At 41.0% G+C, this 22342-nt stretch overlaps 1 protein-coding gene across 1 annotated transcript in view; it reads right to left on the bottom strand.

Moving 5' to 3' along the window:
* The window catches only part of sema3aa (sema domain, immunoglobulin domain (Ig), short basic domain, secreted, (semaphorin) 3Aa), a 39996-nt gene extending 26633 nt beyond the window's left edge, over positions 1-13363 (bottom strand). The window contains exon 1 of the mRNA XM_079582763.1: positions 12783-13363. Coding sequence (XP_079438889.1) covers positions 12783-12888 — 106 coding nt within the window. The 5' untranslated portion in view covers positions 12889-13363. The remainder of the gene's footprint in view (positions 1-12782) is intronic.
* Positions 13364-22342: the final 8979 nt, after the last annotated feature.

Genomic DNA, 22342 nt, shown 5'->3' on the forward strand with positions numbered 1-22342 from the left:
TGTAAGCGTGGGGCCCGAAGAATTACGTGTGTTTACGTTTCAAACACAAAGTAAGTCAAGCGAGAGTAGTCATTTCTGCGGCGGTACGGTCTGGCATGTCAACCGGCCAGACTTCCTCAAACTCTCCCTCCAGTTTTGTCCTTTATTCTCCGTGTGTGGTGAGGCTCACGTTTTAACTGCTCTTACGACGGCCTTTGCCACAAAACAACCGGTGTCGGCAAAAGACATGAGACGGCCCGGCCAGTGGAAATCTGCAGAGAGCTTTAGTTAACAAAGTGTTCAAATATTACCCTAAGCTTTAGGGATATCCGCGCATACCTCCAAAGTTCACCTCCGCGCCCTGTTTGCCCCGGCTCTTTTCTTCCTCCCTAAGCACAGGAGCAGGTGTGGGCCGGTGTCCATGACGACGGTCTCCATAAAACAACCTGAAGTGGATGGATTTCTTGTTCAGGTGCAACTGAGTGACAGTCCAGAGGAGACGAGCTGCCCGGACACGTGGGACTATCGGAAAATCGTTATAAAAGTGTGGGAAAAATTGAAAGGCGGAGAATACTGTTGAGTGACTGAAGACTACAATAGCAATAGATATGAATTATGAAGTATATTTGCCACTGTGGAACATTTAAGTTTGTTTGATAGTCATAATGTCAAAGGAAATAATAGAACTTGGCACTTGAAGGTCTTATGTTGTAATATTAAAGTTTGCATACTAATAATACCAGTAATAGGCAATGAAGCAGCAGAAATAACCAAAAAATGTGTATGTTGTAATTTCTGTGATCTACTACTGATTTAAATGCAAACGTCTGATAAAATATGTAATTAGGGATGCACCGATCCGACACTGGAAAAAATACGATATCCGGTATCGGCTACAAATATCAGATACGGAACCGATACCAATTTTGGCTCTCAACGCCTTAAAAACACAACTTTTACCACCTAAATCTAAGTGAATATGGGCATGCTGCATATCATTGCAAAGCTAGAGTTTATTTATCATCGCCGTGCAAAATGCCGCGCTAGCATTAGCATGCTAAAGCTAGAGGGAGCATGCTAATGCTAATGAAAACTAATCAAGGCTGGGTCAGAAACTGTGACAGAAATACCTAAAGAAGCCTAATATAATAAATTAACCACTGAAATAACATATTTAGAATGATGAGATCACTTAATGTGAGTAGTGATCCAGTGATCCTTGTTAAATGTTTATCTGTTAGTTTATCAATAGATAGGCTATAATTGATCTGTAAAATCATGACAATAAAATATGACTTTATCGATCTTAAAATGGAGAAAACAGTCAATTAAATGTTTCACTCAGAGAAAGCCACTTTTAAGGAAGTCTCTTGGTATCGGTAAATATCGGATATCAGCAGATACTCAAAACCCACTATCGGTATCGATATTGGTATCAAAAAAGCTGGATCGGTGCATCTCTAGTCCCAATTCAAGACAAAAGTATTAGTCCAGTGCAGCAGTATTGTATTTTTTACAACTATTGATATTTCAATCCATATACTGTACAGTATTTGCAGCAGAAAAATGCTGCTCTGTTCCAAACCACATAAATCTTTGTATATGACTATGCTTTATGGAAGTGATGAATTTGACCGCGCAGCCCCATTCGTCTTATTTAAGCCGACTGCTCGATTTCCCTGTCACCACAAAGGCATTCCTGTTTTCCCTCGAGAACCAAAGCCAGTGAGCGAAAGAAGGACCGCGAGTATAAGAGCCACGTATACTGCATGGGGAAGTTGACAGGAAAAAGAAAAACAGAGACTGGGGCACAGAGACAGGAAGAGAAATCAAGTGTAATGACAGCAAATAAAAACAGGGAACATGAATCCAGCTTATGAGAAAAAAAAGAAACCCTTACAACTGCAGAGCATGGTCGGACGTGGAACCGTTTCATTAGTGAGTGTCTCTGCCTGTCATTGGCCGACTGGACCGCACAGACCACAGACGGCTCGAGGCCTGGCCGTGCCCACCACTGCAGACCCACTCACACACCACTAAATACTACAACTACTATAACAAGGCTGCTCCGGCTCCCCGCTTCACTTTTCATTTAGGGAAAACCCACACAGACCTGGCCTGAAAAGCAAACGCACACTGACATTTTGAATGGAAACGGGGAGGGAAAAAAGGCTAATCATTTTAATTGTGTCAAATAATCTGAGACAATCTTTGTAACAACAATTAAAAAAAGCTAATAATATGATTTTGAAAATGCTTTGAAAATTACCATATTATACTACAACAACTACTTCAATGATTGACTTGGAATTGTGTTTTTAGTAGAGAAATCTTTACTTGTACATTCATGCAATAAGTAATGTGGGCCATATAATTACATTTACATTGTGTAGAGTGTATACAGTGTAGTGTGTGCTGTCTGTTATAGATGCCACTTGTAATATTTCTGGTCATTCAAAAGATATATATTTTTTACATTATTAATTGCTACAGCAAATATCCTAATTTCTTTTTTCTACTTAAGACACAATCAATAGCAAGTCAATCAAAATCTCAGTCTGGTGTGCATTTATTATAAAGTATATAGTCCTCAGTGTTGGGGGTAGTAACGAATTACAAAAGTAATGAGTTACAAAAATATATTACTTTTTTCAGTAACAAATTTATATAACGTATTACTTTTAAAATATGGAAATATATTAGTCATTACAATTTAAGTAACTTGAGTTACAAGTGCATTTAAATGTATGAATGAAAAAAATGACGAACTCCCCAAAATAATGGATATTACTGTATAAAATCTGCAGTTGAGTGTATAGTTAACGTCATCAAAACAAAACAGAGAGAATGGGGGAAAGGGAAGGAAAACAAAATCTTTGACTGCTCAGTGACATTATTACTATTTTCGGTTTATATTTCGGTTTATGCTTTGCCAAAAAGTAACTCAAAAGTAACTCAAAGTAACTCATTTTTGAAACAGTAATATGAAATACAAACATATGACATTTTTATAGCTGTAGCTACTAATAGTGAATATATTACAGTTTTTAAATAACTTGCACTGATTGACTTTTACAAACATGTTCTGAAATACATTCTTTTATTAATTAGCATCTTATATGTCAGTTTTCTCTCTAATGCTAATGCTCCTGGACATGTTTAAACTGTGTTGACTCCTCACAATCTAATCCCAATCCCAATATCTGCCAGAAAAAAATACATATATGTTGTTTTTTGTTTTGGCGCAGCCCTATATGTTGGAAATGTCAACAACATCGGTTTCAGAACACCACACAGCTCTGCATCATTTTGACTTGTACGTTTTGTAATGGCAGCGACGAGGCCACTCCACTGTGTGTTGTATGCAAATGAAAAGCGACTCATCTCAACATGAAAACAGAATAATAATGGGTGACTGTGCAACAAAGGCTTAGAATCAAAAACGGTGTTCGGTGCTTCCTCAGCTGTGGGAGACGGGTGCAATTGCGGAGGGGAAGTTTTTGACGGATGAACTTTGAAAGGAAGCAGACTGTGGTCATGTCTGTAGCCAGCGCCTGTTAGTGCGTCCTGTCAGCTGAGGCGAGGAGCCGGTGTCAGCGCTGCCATTTTATTAGGAATTAATGAGGCGACGCGACTAACCTGAAAGTGTCGCCGGCAAACAGTGCACACGTCTAAGAACAAACCATTTTCACCATAATATTAGGCTTTGTGTCTCACTCGGAGGAGCTCGGAGCATGTGCTGCAAATGCAAACCAAAGCCAAAGATTGTACACTCCAGACGGAAGATGGATAGTAAATGTATAAATAAAGGCAGTCGACATATTCACATAATGTTGTGAATGTGTATCGTAGTATATTGTCTGATATCTTTAATGGCATATCAAGTCTTTCTTTTTTTGTTGATAAAAGTCAGAAAATGAGTTGACATCAAACTCAAACAAAAATTCAAAGCAACTTTTTAAGCTTTTTGGACATTGTTGTTGACTAGTCAGATTGTATACTAGATCGTCTTCTGATGCGATATTCAGCTTTCCACACAGAGAGATGACCGAGAAGAGGAAATTAGGAGGAAGTTATCAAGATTAAGAGCTTCAAAGGTAGTTATCATGAGCGAACCTTTAAAGTGACAGTTTAAGTACTCGGAGCGGCGAGATTAACAACTCCACACGCCTTTCCAATTACGCCAAGTGATACTGTGCTTAACTTTCACTATTTCTGCCTCTGCCTTTGTTCCCTTCTGTTTTTTTGTGGGTGCTTCTCTCCGCAGAGATGTCCCGCTCATTTGTAACTCGACTCTGCGCTGATTGAGTGGTGCGCCCCGTGTCCATGCGAATGACAAGCTTCAGCAGGTGGCGGGACCCCTTCATACCCGCAGTGTGTGGCGGGCTGAAACCCAAACCGATGCTCCCCAAAAACACAGATGCAGATTTGTCCGAGATGTAGTGTCCAAGTGGAAAACGTACACACTTGCGAACGCAAACAGGGCATCTACTATAGACACAGTTGGGAGCAGCTTCTTGTCATTCTTTTGCATGAAAGCTTTTGAAATTTAGCGCACAGAGAGTCAAAACAAATTTCAAAACAAGGCAATGTCCTGTGATCACTGAACACTATGAAACAGTCAATCACAATGAAGAGTGTGAAATTAAAAAAAATAATAATCTGACATACAATTCAAGTAAAGACCGTTTATTACAGTAATGTATGTGTGTGAGAAGTCAACATCAGTTACACATACTTTCTTGGAAGCAACATTAAATTACTGGGACATCTAAGTGCTTGTAATAAATTGCCACTAAATTAAATAATCTTCTCAATGTGACTAAAATGAGAATGAAAGAATGTATTTTCAGGCTTTGTGCAAAACATTTGGTATTACAGCTACAATGTGGCAGCAGAGCAAGGGCAGATCTCTATGGGTGTCCATGTTGCCTGAGTTATACAGAGGGCTGGGCAAAAAAAAAAAAAGATATGTATCTACTGAGGTGCAATCAAAGAGACAAGAAAAGCAACTAGGGAAATGTCAAACACACAAACACAGACTTTGGGAGACTTCTTTAGCAGTACTTAAGGTGTGCGGTTTTGAGGTTTCTTGAAAAGCCACCGCGCTACAGACGAAGAGCCGGCGGCGGGCCAGATATAAAGGACAGATGTGAGAGAGAGTGAGGGAGGGAGGGAGAGAAAGTGATGGAAGCAGACATCTCCAGAGCAATGGCACGCTGCAAGAACACCTTATAATTATCTACATCCGCTCAGTCAGCCTCGGCCCACACCACGGTCAAATACAACAAAAGGCACAAAGCCAAAGACAGAAATAGTCTAGGTTTACTCACAAGCAAACTCAGGCATGAAGAATGTAAAGCTGGCAAGGCGGACACCCACAAACATGCATATTTCTACGGTAAGTGGGAAAGTTTTACAAAGTAGTATATTACTCAATGCAGCATAAACATCGGCTAAAGTACAAACTTCTCCATGTAAGAAAGCTACAATAGGTACTGAATTGTGCTTGTGTCCTATACTAACTGTAGCACCCTGAATGAAAATGATTAATTATGAATAATAATCCTTATCAATTAGGCCTGGGCGTCATCAAGGCTAGAGAAGGGGCTCCCTGCCACGTTATGCGTTTGGAAAAAAACACGTTCTGTCGTTAAATTTAATTATTGGCAGTATAAACACAGAGACATATTTGGTAACATATGTCTACAGTATGGGTTATATGTGTTTCCCTCACATTGTGGAGTTAAAAAAAAAAAACGACCCTCTCTGATGCCTAAAGTCACTCCGACAGCCCGGGTTTCTTATTGTGGCTGTGGTTCTACATTGAGCGTCTATTATAAAGGGTTGCGAGCCTGCTCAAGATTCCCCAAGTCTCCGTCTGTCTTTCATTTCCACACACTTAACTGTCGAGCTAAAGGGGGGCAGGGAAAGGTCAAACGACAGGCTGCATAATTAACAGGGCCTTTACTAATTATCATGTTCTTTAATGGGCACTTTGGACTTTCACTGCGGCTCACAATAGGGTCACTAGTGAGGTTTATTGGTTGTCTTTAGTGGCATTTGCTCGACACTCGTGTTGCTTGTGCATCAATTAACCTTTAGGGGTCAGTGTTTTGCCTGATTGCTTCTTACTGTATTATCATGGGAGAGAAATTTGCAGGGTTAGATGTGATCAACGGAAGTGTGGAGGCCTTTTCTGCATCACATGTTATTAATATTGTATGTGTTTAAATGGTGCTCAAGGGGACTGTGAGTTTCCACTGGCGGACCACATTCAAACAGGCTGTGCTCTCAATCGGGGCATTAAGTATTGGAATAGTCTCCCATTATCAATAATAGAGACTCGCAACATCGGCCACTCTTTAATCACACCTAAAAAAGTGGCTAAAGGAAAACCACGCCTGTAGACACTTTTAGCCCCCACCTGTTTTTTGTGTTGTGGATATTCACAACGCAAATGTTGTAGATGTTCATTAACGTCCCCCTGGCGAGTTTGGCATTACCCAGATCTAAAAGCTTCTTGGAAAAAAAGCGTAAAAATAGCAACGAAAACAAGGATGAAAAAAACAACAAAAAAAGTGACAAAAGAGTGACAAAAACATGCCAGAAAAAAATGACAAACACACGTTAAAAATAGCAAGGGAAAAAAAGCGATGAAAATGCAACGAAAAACGTCAAATACGCCACAAAAAATACCATGAGAACACAACAACAAAAACATGCCAAAAACCTTTCAAAAATGTGACATAAATGCGGCAACAACAACAACGACGACTATGGGCTGTTAACTCCAGTCAGAAAGCTTTTGAATTTGAGTAAAATGCGCTCCATTAAGGCAGATTTGATTTGATTTGTGATTTGAACTGTACTTATCAAATAAATGAATACATAAATAAAATAAAGTGTCAGCCATACGGAAACAAAGGGACAAACACATCTGATGAATAAAATCAAAAATTATAATTTTTTCATATACCTGCCAATGGAAAAATAGTAACGCTGAATCTGCCCGTTATAAAGCTCCAGACGTACCACTTTATGAATGCCCCTAAATTAAACCAGAACTAAGTAACTCATGCCCCTAGAGGCCATATGCGCCACAGCAGGTGTCGTAGCACGCTGCGTTTTTCTTTACTCATTAATTGTCCGTGAGAGTAAATACTACGCTGATAGAAAAGACAAAGGGAGAGAGGGATATTGTACATTTTGCCACAACCCAATTACACAATGGAGATCATTTTTGTCACTCAAATTTGGCTGCAAATACTGTTTAAGTGGCACTAGCCCACAGTTAGCTTTCCCTGTTAGCCTGTTTGCTTCTTCTTCGTGATTCCATTAGTGTGTATTGCGCCTCCGGGTCGGAGCAGGGAAAGCTGCCAGTGTGGTTTTCTGGCCAGAGACATGAGGGGGAGATGAAAGACCCTCCATTCATCCCATTAACACGTGTATAACCCCCAGAAGGACTACGAAAAGGATTTATTAAAGTTACCACGTTACTTAGTACTGCTTTAAAGGATTTGATGACAATTGTTCAATAATACATCCCCAATCTCAGGTGTTTGCTATATCTTCTGCATTGTACACTTGATATAATATTTAATATAACTTGGCAATAAATGTAATATGTGAGAATGTAAAATGTAAGAAAAAAAAGAAGATAAAGACCTAGAGTATGATTTTAGACTATTATTCTCCATTAGATTAAATAATAATAGTACTATATAGCTCTTATTTGATGAGGATCAGACCAGTGCACCCAAGGGAAATATTTATTTGTACCCAATAAACATGGACATGTTGATGTAATTTGGCCTCACTCTAAAGCCTTGACCTATGTATCGATTAAGTGTTGGTTTAAAACATTTTCTTGTCTTGGCTCACGTGATTATCTCACTTGATGATATTTAGAACAGTGTTTCTTCTTTTGCAAATGAAAGCCCTGACGAAGGCCATAAGCGTTGGTGTCCAGTGTTCAATAATGGACTTCCAATTTAACTATCAAAGTGCCTCAGACTGTTGCCCAACATCTTCACACACACACATCAAGTAGGACCTTTATCCAAGTAATCCAAGCATATTCCCCCATGAATAAAGAAGTATGATATCCACGCACGGCATATCTTTCCTCAGCGATATTACCCGACACCACGGTTTATGTTTCTTCATCTCCTTATATCACTTCGGATGTGGAAAGTAAAAGCTATTCTGGTCTGAAGGAGAAGAGAAAATCATTAACTGGTGTGATCGTTGCCGTGTCCTGTAAAGTCACATCTCTCTGAATGTCTAACTGAGCCCGCTGGGAAATCATTGACCGGGCAGTTGTTCGGAGTTGTTCCCCTGAGAGGTCATTGTATCTACCTGCTGCCATTCCTCGGCTGCCTCACCTCTCAAACTGCCCACTCTGCACTCATGCGCCTGTCTCCTGCATCCAAGTTGAAAATCACTCATTTTGTCTGAGTAGATGTGTCCCAGGAGGGAAGTCTTCAGCACCCATTTAAGGGGGGATTACATGGGACTGGGCTCACATGCTCAACTGGAGATGACAAACAAGTTATATGATAACTCATTTGCGATACAGTTAAATTTGTCTAAAGAATTGAATGAAGCATAGCGCTGGCTTGTCATAATATTCTAATTAAGAAATTGTTATAGTCGCTAAAGAACACGGAAATTACTGTGGCACTTTATTATACAGCACAGTAATAGTCTGGTAAAATAAAGGAGAATGCACCTAAAAGTGTAATAACATCATGACAGTAATTATATGGGAAAAACATCTAAACACATCTAGACACATATCTGAATTATTTCAAGGTATGATTAAACAAATTAATCGATTATTTATACCAATTAAACCGATTATTTATTGCGTTAATAATAGGGGTGTAACAGTTTAGCAATCTCACGATGCATCACAGTGCAAATGCGATATAAATAATAAAGGCATTAAGGCTCCAAATAAATTCACCTAAATGTTCATTATTAGGCAGTATTTCTATTGAAACCAAGCTTGGATCTTACATTTGTCTGCGCCTCTGACTGCCTGGTCATTAGCAGGAGAACCCATAATAAAAAAACGCAGATTTCATGTGTTTTTGGAGGATGTAACTTTCCAGGTCTTCAGTTTAGCAGTTAGTGACACACATGCGCTCTGTTTGGGTGCGCACATGCATCGAGGAGCTTATAAATGAGAAAATATTGGCAAAAACTTGTCACTTTAATATGATGCATATTGTATGATTTTAGCTCCGTGGTGCATCGTGACACGGTGCATTGTTAAACCCTTAGCAAATAACCTAAAAAAATATCAAGTCATTTCTCGGTAATAATATGGAAACAGAGCAACAAAAGACATTATATGTCATTCTTTGTTAGAAAGTAATTTCTATCCTATTCTCGTGTTGTTACTGTGCTGTAATGAAAAGATTGACAAGAAAAACAATAAAACTAAAAAATTTCATACTTTTCCATAGCATTTCAATGCAAAAATTGTTAAAAGTGCTTCGGGCTTGCTCTTGATTTGCTCACATATGAAAACCGAAAACCCATTTCTGACCAAACTAAGCATTGACAAGTTGCAGAACAAGACAGACTGTGCCAAAGTTAGAATATTGAGAAGGCCATTAACAACTGTTCCACTTCCCATTCTCTCTGTCCAACTGAAGGGTCTGGCTGACTGCTTTGCTCAGCGCTTGCTTGACTATCCTTCCCCAGGGATTCTTCCCTTCTTGTTTATTTGACTTAATTACTACAGCGGCTTTGAACCGCGAGAGGGAGATGAATGACACACCACTTAACAACTAGCCTCCCTTTTCCTCCTGTGTCGTCTACTGTAAGTCTGCCAGCATTCGCTTCATTAGAGCTGATCGCCTTGCCTGCACCCGTAGCTCTCACCCTGCCTCCTGCATCCTCCCTTTCCCTCCCTTTCCGCAACTGCGTGGGTGCTAACTGCGAATTGTCCTCTGACAGGCTTTGAAAGAGCCATCAAACACCTGTGGACCCTGTGAAAACACAGGCGCAAAGACGCTGACACACAAGAGAGTGCACACAACCCAACCAGCAGTCGGCACCAGCAGATACAAATGTGCTCGCAGACAATGAAAATGCAAAGTCTGCAGGCTCAAAAAGCAGCAAAGTGGCATAACCAGGTGTTTCATTATGGAGACATGCCAGAGCTGACAGATCCGTAAACTGCTCGCACGCTGCAATTACACAGAAATATATTATTCAAGATGTGTTAAGACGTGAACAAAGCTGAACTGCAAAAGCAATGGATTGTAGTGTAGCTCTAACGCTCAAACCCATGTAAACAGAGAGGATTGTCTAAGGGAGGGCAACTAATATGAAAAATTAAAGCAAAATGTAAATAATTACACAAAAAAAAGAGTTTGATTTGCAAGGAAGAAAAACTAAAAGGAAAGAAGACGCAGAGGTTACAGGGAAAGTAAGTTGTGCAAGTGTTAATTTACAAAAATCTTGTATTTATTTAATAATATCAGTATTGGTATAGGACAGGGCGATATGGCCTAAAATCTATATCACAATCTAAAAAAGAAATGACATGATAACGATATATTTGACGATATCATTGACAATTACTTCAAAATCCCAGCCTTACGCCAATTCAGTGATATATATATATATATATATATATATATATATATATATATATATATATTATATATATATATATATATATATATATTTTTTTTTTTCTACTTTCCTCACAAATATGAATTATAACTTGTTCACAACGACAAAAAAAATTCTGATATCAAAAAATGATATTGCGATAACGATATGCAATATGATATTGCCCACCCCTATGCCATTATTTGCCAATAAAACATATTCTTTATTTAAAGAACAGTAGAGTGACATTAAACTCATGGAAACAGAGATGCAGGCCACTGCACCAGATGTTCTAACCATAAAGCTGTTGAGAGATACGATTGTGTGGCTTAAATGAAACAGCACATACCCCTAAAACCCTCCAACTACTTTTGCGTATGGCTTTAGCATTACAATTGACACAAAGATACTTTTCCCACACATTTTCTTCCACTGTAAACTCCGCTTTTCTACTGTAACTTCTCAGTGAACACAAATATAGCCATAACTAGCACCCTCCAAAGTAAGTTAGTCGCATAAATTACTCCCAGCCTCGTATTGTTGTCATCGCAATGTTAACGCATCATATTGAACGGCGCGGAGGATCAGCGAAGAGGGCAGCAGGGACCCGTACTTGCATTCTTTAACCAGATGGCGGTTTAAAGAACGGCTGACGTTTTCCCATCATGCCTCGAGGCTGAGCTTCCTGTGATCTGACATGATGGAGCCCCGGGGGATTTATGACTTTACGCAGGTAAGTTTGACTGTGATGTTTCCCAGATTTGATACGACCATGTGTCCACAGCGCGCGTGTCATCACCGATTAAAATGATCAACCGCCGGAGAATCGGAGAAAATTGTCATGTGAACAATTCATTTTTGGATGCGAAAAGGGAGGAGAGAAATACCCAAATTGCCACTTGTGATACATATAAAGAAAAAAGCATGTCATATAGCAAGCCTCTAAACATAAGTTATACTAAGTGAGGCGGCTAAAGTTAGACCCGCAATTACAGTGACAGACAGTGTATTGACTCTCTTCAAGAATAAAGACTATTTTCCTCGATGTGGGTTAAATTTATCTGCAAAACCTCAGCTTTGGGTGACAGTCAAATGCCTTCCACGAGTAAGTTCTCAGCTGTTACAAGCATGGACCATATAAATTCAGTCTTTATGAAAGAATCTCGCAAACGCAAAACTGACAGACCACACGCCGAGCCATGTACTTTTTTGTTTTTTTGTTTTTGGGACGCTGAACCCGCAACACTCACATAAAAATAAAAAAAAAGCATCTCAAATATGCCAAAAATGTTAAGGGTTATTTCGAGTTAAAACATGAAAAGTCTGCTATTATGAAGAGCCTGATTTAGCATAGGGTGTGAGAGAGGCAACCAGACAGAGAGAGGACTGGCGGGTAAGAGAGAGAGAGGGAGAGGGAGGGAGGGAGGGAGGAAGGAGAGGAAGAGCCGGCGCTCCGCAGTCTCCCCTCAAAATAACATACAAGCTGTGAGAATAACATGTTTGCAGTGTACGTCAAAAAAACTTACACGTATAAAAAGGACCCAACAAGCATGTGGCTCCCTCTGTGTCTCTCCCGTCTGCAAAAATGATTTATCGCCGCCGGTTTTAAATCAATACTTTTGCACTGAGTAAACTAGCAAGAAATTCTTAAGATGCTGTAATTAGAAGGATGAAACAGGCTATAAAGAAACACCACTGTCAGACATAACACCCTTTTTTTTGTGGGTGGAAGCTATTGAAAAGAGCCACTTAACAGGGCAGTACAGAAGGACACATGGAGAAGGAACACATGGAGGAAAAAAGGGTTCACGGGCCAATATATACATTTTGGAGCAAACCCCCTTCCTCGGCATATGGTACCAATCTGACCATTTGAAAGAAAAAAAAAAAAAGATGGGCACTAGTGATGCTATAAAATCAGTGAGAAGCTGTAAGTTAATGGGAGGGAGAGAGACATATATTTAGAGTGTAGTGACCAACAATGGGGCAGGACAGGCATTTACAGAAATAGAGAAAAAGGGCTACTCAACATGGGACAGAATGAATGAGGAGGAAAAGTGCACCCACGGGCAAAGACACAAACTATTGGCCCGTGCCGGTGTGTGTGTGGGGGGGATAAAAGCTGCAGCGTGGGTCCCTGCATGTCCCCGAGTCAGCAGTGGACTTACCCTTGAATGACAGCTTTAGCCTGGGTACAGTGTGCTTGGGCTCCAGTGCTCTCAGTGGCTGCACCGCGCCACAAAGCAACACCACCATCCCCAACAGGTAATCCATGGTAGCTTTGGTGGAAGTGCTGCTGGGCTGGCCCCTGCAAGACCAGGGGGCACTTACGCTCCAGCCAGTGCCCCGGAATCAGAGTATTTCCTTGTGGGGGGTAAGTCCCTTCACAGCGCCAGCTCCCAAGTGCGGGCTTCAGGTAAGAACAAAAATCCTTTGTATCCCCAGCTCGCAGTCCAGGATATAGGGGGGAACCAAGTAGAGCCAAGTGGGTAGAGAGGTGCAGATCACATGGCTCCCAATGTGGAGGTCCAGTTAGGATACTTGTTGTCCGTTTTTTGGGGGGATTTTGTCCCGCTCCAGGTGGGCACTTTACTGGGTTGACTGGAGATGCAGAGCCTTAGAGGTAACTTAGATCTCACATCAGATTCTTTATCCACCGCGCTATCCTTTATCCTAGTTATCTGTGTGTCTTCTGGCTGCTTGTCTCAGAGCAGACACTCACAGCGAGACTCTAATCCGTGTGTGCGGCTTCAACAGACTGCCTGAGAGAGAGAGAGCAGAGGAGAGAGAGAAAGAGAGAGAGAGAGAGAGAGAGAGAGAGAGAGAGAGAGAGAGAGAGAGAGAAAGCGCGCGTCCAGCACATAGCGGGGAGGGGACGGAGGAAGAGCAGCTGACAGAGGAGCGCACACAGAGTGGGAGGGATGAAGAGCCAGTTTAGTGCAGAAGTATCAGAAAGCACATTTTTATAGGCTTTGTCCCCTGCCCATTTTTTTCTTTTTTTTGGAAAATGTGTAATTTCAAAATTTCCCCCAGCTTTCAAGCACCAACTCATGAATCCCCAGAGTCACAAGCACGTGGCAAGATAATTTATCTTGAGACAACTAAGCAACAGAGAGAAAAAGGACCTCAGCTAATCAAACGTTTGGTAGAATTAACAAAGACTGAATTCATTCTTCAACAACTTCAAATGCTCATTTCAACGTTTTTACCAGTTACATTGTATCATTGTATTGCTCTATAATGGAACATTGTATTTTAACTATAGTCATTTTAGATGTCAAATAAATCTGTTACTTTTTTTTGTCTATTTTTGAGCGAGTAACTTACAGAAGATGAAGGCATGACAGACCCAGTGATGTTAAAACCACTTTGCGGTCATAAATGTTTATGTCCTTATTACTTCAGCGTCATAAAAATATTAAGAGGTCCCTGTTCTCAAACTACTATCCATAGAATCCCTGCACATTTCATCTACCATTAATAGGGGAATTCATTTTGCGCTGCTCTTCTGTGCAAGTTGTGGGGAAAATATGCTGATAGTTAACCTGCGAAGTCTTGGCTGGATCCTGGTGGAGTCATTCACATTGCAGATCAACACCACTACACTGCCCCGTTCCACCCTGTACTATCCCCCTCTAAACCGACCAAAAGCTGGTGCAGGTGTGTGGGCACCTCCTTTTTCCTCTCTCTGGGTGACACAGGAGTTGTGAGGTGATAAAAGCTTTGATAAACAGGGGTGCTGACGTGTCAACTCACACACCTAAAGAGCCCAGAGGAAAACAAGCCCAGAATGAGGCTGATATATAGAGTGTGGGTGGGTCTGACATCAGGGCGGACTGATAGTCTAGCAATAACAAACGCACCTACAAACGGGTTTGACAATGTTGCTTTTGGGAAGAGTTGTGCGTTTTTTGACAATTGTGCAATTTTGCGCACAATTTTATTTGCGGTTATAAAAATATTAGTCAGAAAAAAGATAATAGTGGCCCATATTTAAAAAAAAAAAAAGAAAAAAAAAAAGAAATAAAACAAACACACTAAATCATGGCCAACAATCTATTTCTAATCAAAATTGATTGACCGATATGAGGTATTATATAATATCAGCTATCGGCCGATAAAAATGCTCCAAAGGGGATAAAAACTTCCCATTTTTTGCATTGGAAAAAGCTCAGTCAGAGAAAGAGCAGAGAAACATCACGGTGAAAATCGGTCACCAGTTTGTACCTATTTTTACATTTTATGTTGTGTATAATTTCAGAACAATAAGAAAGAGAGACTTGCAGTTTTTCGTTGAGAAGCTTCATTCACGGGATTAGAGACCAGACCAGACATTTTCCAAAAATATCAGTGGTGCATATCTGTATCGGCCAATCAATACCCTATAGTCGGCATCGGCCTTAGAAAAAAACATTGTCGGCCTCTGTTTGATATATTTCTATGTATTTCTATGACTGAAACCTTTACTATATCAATAAATATTTAGCTATAGGCTATTTGAGAGATTAAAATAAACCATCAAATTAAATTACTTAAAACAACCGGCCTATATTGGCTATCGGCCAGGCTAACCTCCTTTATATCGGTATCGGTATCGGACCCCTAAAAGCCATATTGGTCGGGCCCTACTAGGTAGTGTTGCAATAACTGTGTGGATGTTGTTATTATCATTATCTATGCTGGGTTTGCGTCCCCAGCGCCCATTGATCACCTGCTCTCATGGCCCTGTATCTCATCACCCCTTTTGTCCAAACAAGCTTTTTATTTGTTTACCCAAAACACAGCGCTGTGTGGACAGTCCTCTTCATCGACCTCTGTCTTTTTGCACTGTCCCCATCAGGTCCATTTATCTGCATCAGTAAAACTAATGGCAGCGCTAACACCTGCATTGATCTTCACGGCAGGAGTGAGATGTGCCGCCACACGCCCGCTCATGGCCTGACCTTTGGGGGTGGGGTTGGGGGGGGGGGGGCAGAAACCTATCTCTGCTGATCTATTTGCGACACTCCCAGGCCGTGTGGCGGTGCAGTGGCCATAAGTAATGACGGCTTAATAAATGGTGACACGCTGTTGGTGCTGGAATGAGATGCCCATTGACAACGAGCTTCAAGAGGCTTTCAGCGCCTGTTGGTAAAAATAGACGTGAACAGGAGACACCATAGTTATGAGGACGCACTGGATGGGTATTGGCTGTGTGTGTGTGTGTGTGTGTGTGTGGTCAGTGTCAGTGATATATATCTCCGTCTGGAGCATTAAAGCCACTGTTAATGTCCCTGCGTATTCCTCTGTGCGGGAGAGAAAATTATTACCGCAACCTGACCCCTGATGTCTGTTTTACTGAGAATATCGGAAATGTCCCGCCTCATGCTTTACGTGCAGTAGATTGTGACCTTACCCCTTTGCTACCCTACGCCCACACGCCTCCTCAGTCACATCCTCCAAGCTCAGAGTTCATCACTACCGCTGCCACGCCACAGAAGAACAAATGGCTCCGTCGATTACGGGAGAACAGGTTCAAGGTCTGAACGGCCATTGCTTCCTCTAGCCTGCACAACTTCCTCTTCCTCCTCGCAGACTTGTTCCCAAGCCTCCCACTGCATGAGCGAGGGGTCACACAGCACGCCTGGCTCAGCACATGGTAAAATCCTGCAGGAACAAAAGTGGCAGCACTGTCAGCAAAGGTGGCAGGAAGGACAGTAAGAGGTGGATGATGGCCACTTTTTGGTATAAATGAACTTTGAAGTGAAAGTCATGTGACACATTAAAATGCACGGCAAATATAAGAACAGAGATGAGTACAAAGTTATTGTACTATGGAAATACTCAAACCCTGGAGCTACACAGTAAACCATGTTGCACAATGTAACACAATTAGTTACATTTACAATATTTAAACCAAGTGTGCGTCTTTTACAATGCCTGTTTCGAGTATATTTTCTCTAAATCAATTTTCACTTCTTTATACTTGAAAAGCGCTCTTTCAAAATGGGATGTCACCCTCCATTTCCTCGCTTTCCAAACGGTCAAGGGTCACCCCCCTCAGGTTTACAATGGGCCTAATGTGGGCATGACGGAGCTTGTGTAATCACCCTTTGCAACATCCTCTGGTGAAATATTCATACACTTGTGTGCGTAGTTTCCGTATTCATTCAAAGTGCTGGAAATGACGGATAAATAAACAAGAGTGAAGCCCTTTCACAACGTGGTTAAAACTAACATGTGGTGCAGTGAGGGAGGAACGAGGGAGAGATTTAGGGAGATGATAGTGATGATATACTGCTATTAATCCTATGAAAAGAGAGGTCTAATGTGCTCCTCCTTTGCTCGTGACATTGTTTTTATAGGACAGATGAACTTTACAGGAAACGTGTGCTGAAACCAAAACGTAAGACTGATTCATAAAACTGTAATCACTTCCTGAGAAGTGTGTCTCTGACGTTGTTGCGGAGGAGGGAGCGGATGGGTCTGTTTGCTCTGACAGCTGGGGCGCACTTGTTGAGCAACAAATTGAATCACTTGTTCTGCGGTTGATTATAGTGACTCCACAGGAATTAGGAAATTACGACAACTTTACTGCAGAGTTATACATCTATATGCTTCGTGCTCCAAGATGAAAGAGCTCTCAGTTGTTTGAGTTCAAAGAAAGCTCATCATACAACACTGCTGATGCAGAAAGTCCTTAGTCAAGCCTTTAAGAGAAGGGGGCATGGCCTAATCCAAACATCTCAAGATTCTTTACGTGTATGTATATGCTAATGCAGAGCGCACTCTGTCAATAGGGCTTTCTGGTAGCACTAAATCCTGGTTTGGGCAAAGACAATGGTGAAGTGAAAGTCAAGGAACTTTTAATCCTCCAAAGAATAAATTAATTTTACTTACCCATAGCAACATTTCTTTTTGATTAGTCATGGTGCCCATACATGAATTACTAAATTCTAAAGAGTAAAATTCAATTCCAACTTAGATTTAATCTACTTGAATAGTAGTAGGTTAGAGTTGCATAATAGTATAATATGATATAAATGTCAATAGTAAGGGCAGTTTTAGAAAAGTCAATTATACATGAATGGATCGGCTTTTAATGCATTTTTTATTGACACACAAAATGGAAACCCCTAAAGCTAAATAAGTTAAGCTAAGTTAATAAGCTAAATAAATAAATAAATCAAGTAAACATATGTCCTCTTGGGAGCACACACCAAATAGCTGACACTTCACAGACACATTTCAGATTAAGACTGCCGATGTTGCCATCTCGTTACATACAGATCAAGTTTGGTCTCAACATGTGCAGCGAGCAACATCTCTAACCGCAAACAGCTTGTATATTCTTGTCTGCGTCACTCGATCCAGGGACAGTCAGACGCCGGCCACTTTGTAATATGACTGTACAGTGATGATATTCCAGTGAATAAAAACTACATTAACTATGTCCGAAAGAAGATCCTATTGGATTGGATGCGTCACTTCATGTTATGTAATTACATTATAAATATTCACATGTATTCAACACTGTCAGCCCAGGAAAGGAGACATATAATATGGCTGGCTTCCATGAATTCGCTTCCACGAATTCGCTTCCACGAATGTGTGTTGAATAAGGAAGGAGCAGAGACAGGGAAACACAGATTATGTATTTCAACTGTACAGTGCTGCAACATAGCGGTAAGTTATTTCCTTTGGCTGTACTGCCATGTGAGGTAATGGCCCAGTGCAGTGTTTCTCAACTCAACTGCGCTATATGTCTGTGTGTGTTTTTGAGAGCCTACTGGGTGGGTATAGGCACTATTCCACACTAGTTCCACGATCTATGTGCACGTATAGACTCTACCCAGCACACTGTGGGCAGCGCTCCCACAGAGGAGTGCGCTGTATAGATCGTCGTTAAAAGTTTTGTAAGCCGCAAAGAGAACAAATGTGGACAAATGCTGCCTTCTGCTGGGTTTATGGAATCATTCAGAGGTGCCGAGCTGTAATAATTCATTTTTGAAAACTTTATTTATACATTTTTGTTTAATAATACAAAATAACCCACACAAAACTTCAAATCAAGCCCTCCCCTTGAAACAAACTAAGCCGAACAAACAAACAAACAAACAAACAAAAAAAACATACGATAATACTAAGAAACATACGAACTATGAAGGTAAGTTACATGCAAATGTTATGCTAACACTAGTTAAAGCTAATATCAGCAAATTTCCCTTTTAAAAAAGCGGTATGATGTTGTGAAATATTAAATCCGTATGACCTGCGTGTCACTAGTGAGGGCTGTTCACTCTCTCACTTACCTATCAGCAGCCAGCAGTCTGTTCACCACACGTTGGTATGATTCAAAAGCTTGCCAAACCGGGTTGATCAGGCATTGGGCTGATACGCGCCTGCCTATGGATCAAGGCCTAAAGGGATCCTAGCATGTACATTAACTATACAGTACCATTCAAATAACTTGAAGTTAAAAAATGTGTGTTATGAATGGAATGAGGCAGGTGTGGAACAAGCAGTGCATGTGTCTCCACAGTTTTATTTTTTTTTGTGCAGCTGTGTGAACCGGATAACACTTCCATAACAACAAAAACGGTCAGTGCTTTATCAAGACACTGGAACCCAACAAACCACATGGGTGTTTTTACGAAGAAATATCTCCTTGACCCATTGGTTTAGAGCCATCTTGCACAAATTATAGCCACATTATTTCCATACCAGTGCACTATTGAGTTTTATTATAAGTTATTCATGCCAATGGTAAAAGTCCTTCAGGCTTGTCACTCCGGACCTTTTTATGCTCCTTTGTAATGTAACCCTGAGAAGTGCAGTGCCAGTCCTCTCTATTCATTACAGAGTGTGGACAAAGTGCTTGTATTCTGCAGGTTTTACAGCATTCATATGAGGCTTGTGTGAATACAAACCATCTGTGTAAATAGAGTCAAGCTGCTGCGTTGAGCGATCACTCCCACCTGTACAGAAATCACAGTTCATCACCGCAGAACGAATTCCTGCTTCTGAAGTGGTTACTTTACTACCAGTCACACCCTGGCTCCACCTGAGATGGAGAGAGCTGACCGTGGATAATTGGAGGACAGGCGGCCGTGATAATGAAGGATATATCCTGTCATCTTCCTTCACTCCAGCGCAATCACCCACTCACAAATTGATGCTTCACATCGGCCGTGCCGCGAATGCCTTGTAAATCAAGCATAATTGACAGTCTCAAGTGATGAAATGCAAAGAGGTGCAACTAAATGACTCCATCGCGGCATCTCGGCTAATGTCTGAAGTGACCAATTATCTTTCAGCCTTGACTTTCACAGGGGAAAAAAGGGGTAGTTTAGGAAGTCTTACTGTAGGTTTTTATACTGTATCTACTCATCAGTGGTTTGGGTTTCCACAACATGCATGTTTGCCAGGCTCAGCTCCACTGCAGATTGAGATGAGTGCATGAAATAAAACTCCTGATGAAATAATAATTGCTATTTACGAGCTTTCACGAGTTTGTATCTCCTGTGCACAAGGGATACTGGGCTGAGAAAAGCTATGGGAATGAGAGAAATCAAGCTGTAATTGTGTTGTGAGATTGTTTCGATGGCCTACAGTGATAAGCACCCAACAGAGTGGAAATATCAAAGCTACATATATTGTTAAATATATATTTATCTGAAAACGATCTTGTCTATAGTTTTAATTTCATTTTGTTGTTGTTTTTTTATTGCATGCTTGCCTTTAGCTTCCTGACAAACTTGCCTACCTTTGAAAACGCAGATGTCTTCAGGTGAAGTATTTACATGCTACATCAACTTCTTGAATCATCTTCAAGGAACCTACTGTCATCCATGTTATCTTTAGAAATATATTTATTCAAGTCTAAGCTAATCTCCATAAAAAATAAATGGGATGGGAAGAACTGCAGCTAACTTAAATAGCGTAGCAGCGTTGTGCAACAAGCCAATTTTGCATTTTCATTGACAAATGAAGTAACAACACATATCTGTAGTTGTCAGCATCCATGGTTCAATCTGAGTCAGCATCTTTCACTTGTAAAAAAAAATGGCTTTCTGAACCCCTGTTCCAATAACTGCAGCAGACCAAAACCATTCTCGTCACTGCCTCTCAACTCAGACCATTAAACCACAAGGCAGATGGATCCAGAGCACTGTCCACAGGGTGATTCGGTTTCATTACAGCTAATGAAACACCCCATTACACATTACTGTCCTATAAAGGTCTTTTAAGAACCTCCACTTTTTCAGAAGCTTTGTCCAACCAATAAAGTGAATGGTGGCTGTGACTTCTAAAGGCCTTCTTTGACCTGGCGAAAGGAATCATAAACATCAGCCGCACGTGTGGTTCATATGAAATCCAGAAGAGCACATCCCAGCTGAGGCTAGACATCCAAATGTATTACGCACCCAGTAGAATTGATTCATTAAAGGAACAGGCCACCGTTTTTCCGTTCTGAGATATGTTCTTACCTGAGCTTAGACGAGTTGATGCGTACCTGTCTGGTCTTTGTGCTTGCGCTCAGTCACGCAAAAAGATTAGATGTTAGCTTTAGCTTCTCCTCTCCTCTATGGGGCCAAACGGGGGTGAAGTTAGAAGCGACCAAACTCTTCCACATTTCCTCTATTTAAATATGGTTACGTGAATAGTTACACAATCCAAGTCTAGTTACACAAAAGTAAGAAATATCGCTTCTAAGTTCACCAATGTTTGGCCCTATAGAGGAAAGGAGGAGAGGCACATGTTTGGTCTTTTTGTGTGACTGAGCGCACACATAGACCAGACAGGTAAACATCAGCTCATCTAAGCTCATCTCAGTATGGAAAAACAGTGGCCTGTTCCTTTAAGTAAAAACAGACGATTTCTGTAGTCTTGGTTTTTGGTGTTTATTTAGCTCTTAATTTAATTTAATCTCGAATTACCTAATCTGTTGACAAGACCAATTCAAAGTTTCCTGTTGCTCAGGGGGTCAAAAGTGTGAGCCCAGTCTAAAAGCTGCTGTAGCTGATTGAGATCTAATGAAATAATCCTGCACGGTGTCATTTGTCCGAGTCACATATACACACTGTACCACACAGGACAATCTGTTTGGACACTTCCCCAGAAATTCCATTATCTGCGCTGGTCCAGGAATTGAAGAGGGGCGGGTGCACAGTGGGCGGACATTTCTGGGGAGTGTGCGTATATGGGAGGGGGCGGGGACTTGTTGGGGGGCAAAAAAATGAAGTGGACCATGGCCCCCAGCTGAGGACGTCTGGCACAAGACCAGACTTGAATTGGAGTCTCATTTTTTTCTCATTGTCGTCAGCTTGGACGTTTTGGACAACTGACAGAAAGATACAGCCTAAAAAAAAAAAAAAAAAATGTGTCAAGTCCTGCTGATGAGAACCGGAGCCCCTCTCTCACACAAGTACAATATGATGATGCACTGGCACACGGACACCACACCAGCTTGCATTTCAAAGAGGAGAGCCAAAAGATACTGTAGTTCGATGGGGGGTGCAGGGCCTGTTGATGGATAAAAATAAATGATTACAATATAGATATGGATGGATCAAGTGTCTCAAACAGCAGGATTACTGACACTTTGGCAACGAATCACACATCTTAAGTGTAACTATTGTCGTGCCAAAATTTTGTCCCCCCCCCCACTGCTGCCTTCAGGGGTTTCTGAGGGAGGTCGTCTATAGGGTAACACAATCAATTTGGCTTTGATTGTATTTTTGACACG

The sequence above is a fragment of the Gobius niger genome (genome assembly GCF_951799975.1).
Source record: "Gobius niger genome assembly, chromosome: 2".
NCBI classification, from domain to species: domain Eukaryota; kingdom Metazoa; phylum Chordata; class Actinopteri; order Gobiiformes; family Gobiidae; genus Gobius; species Gobius niger.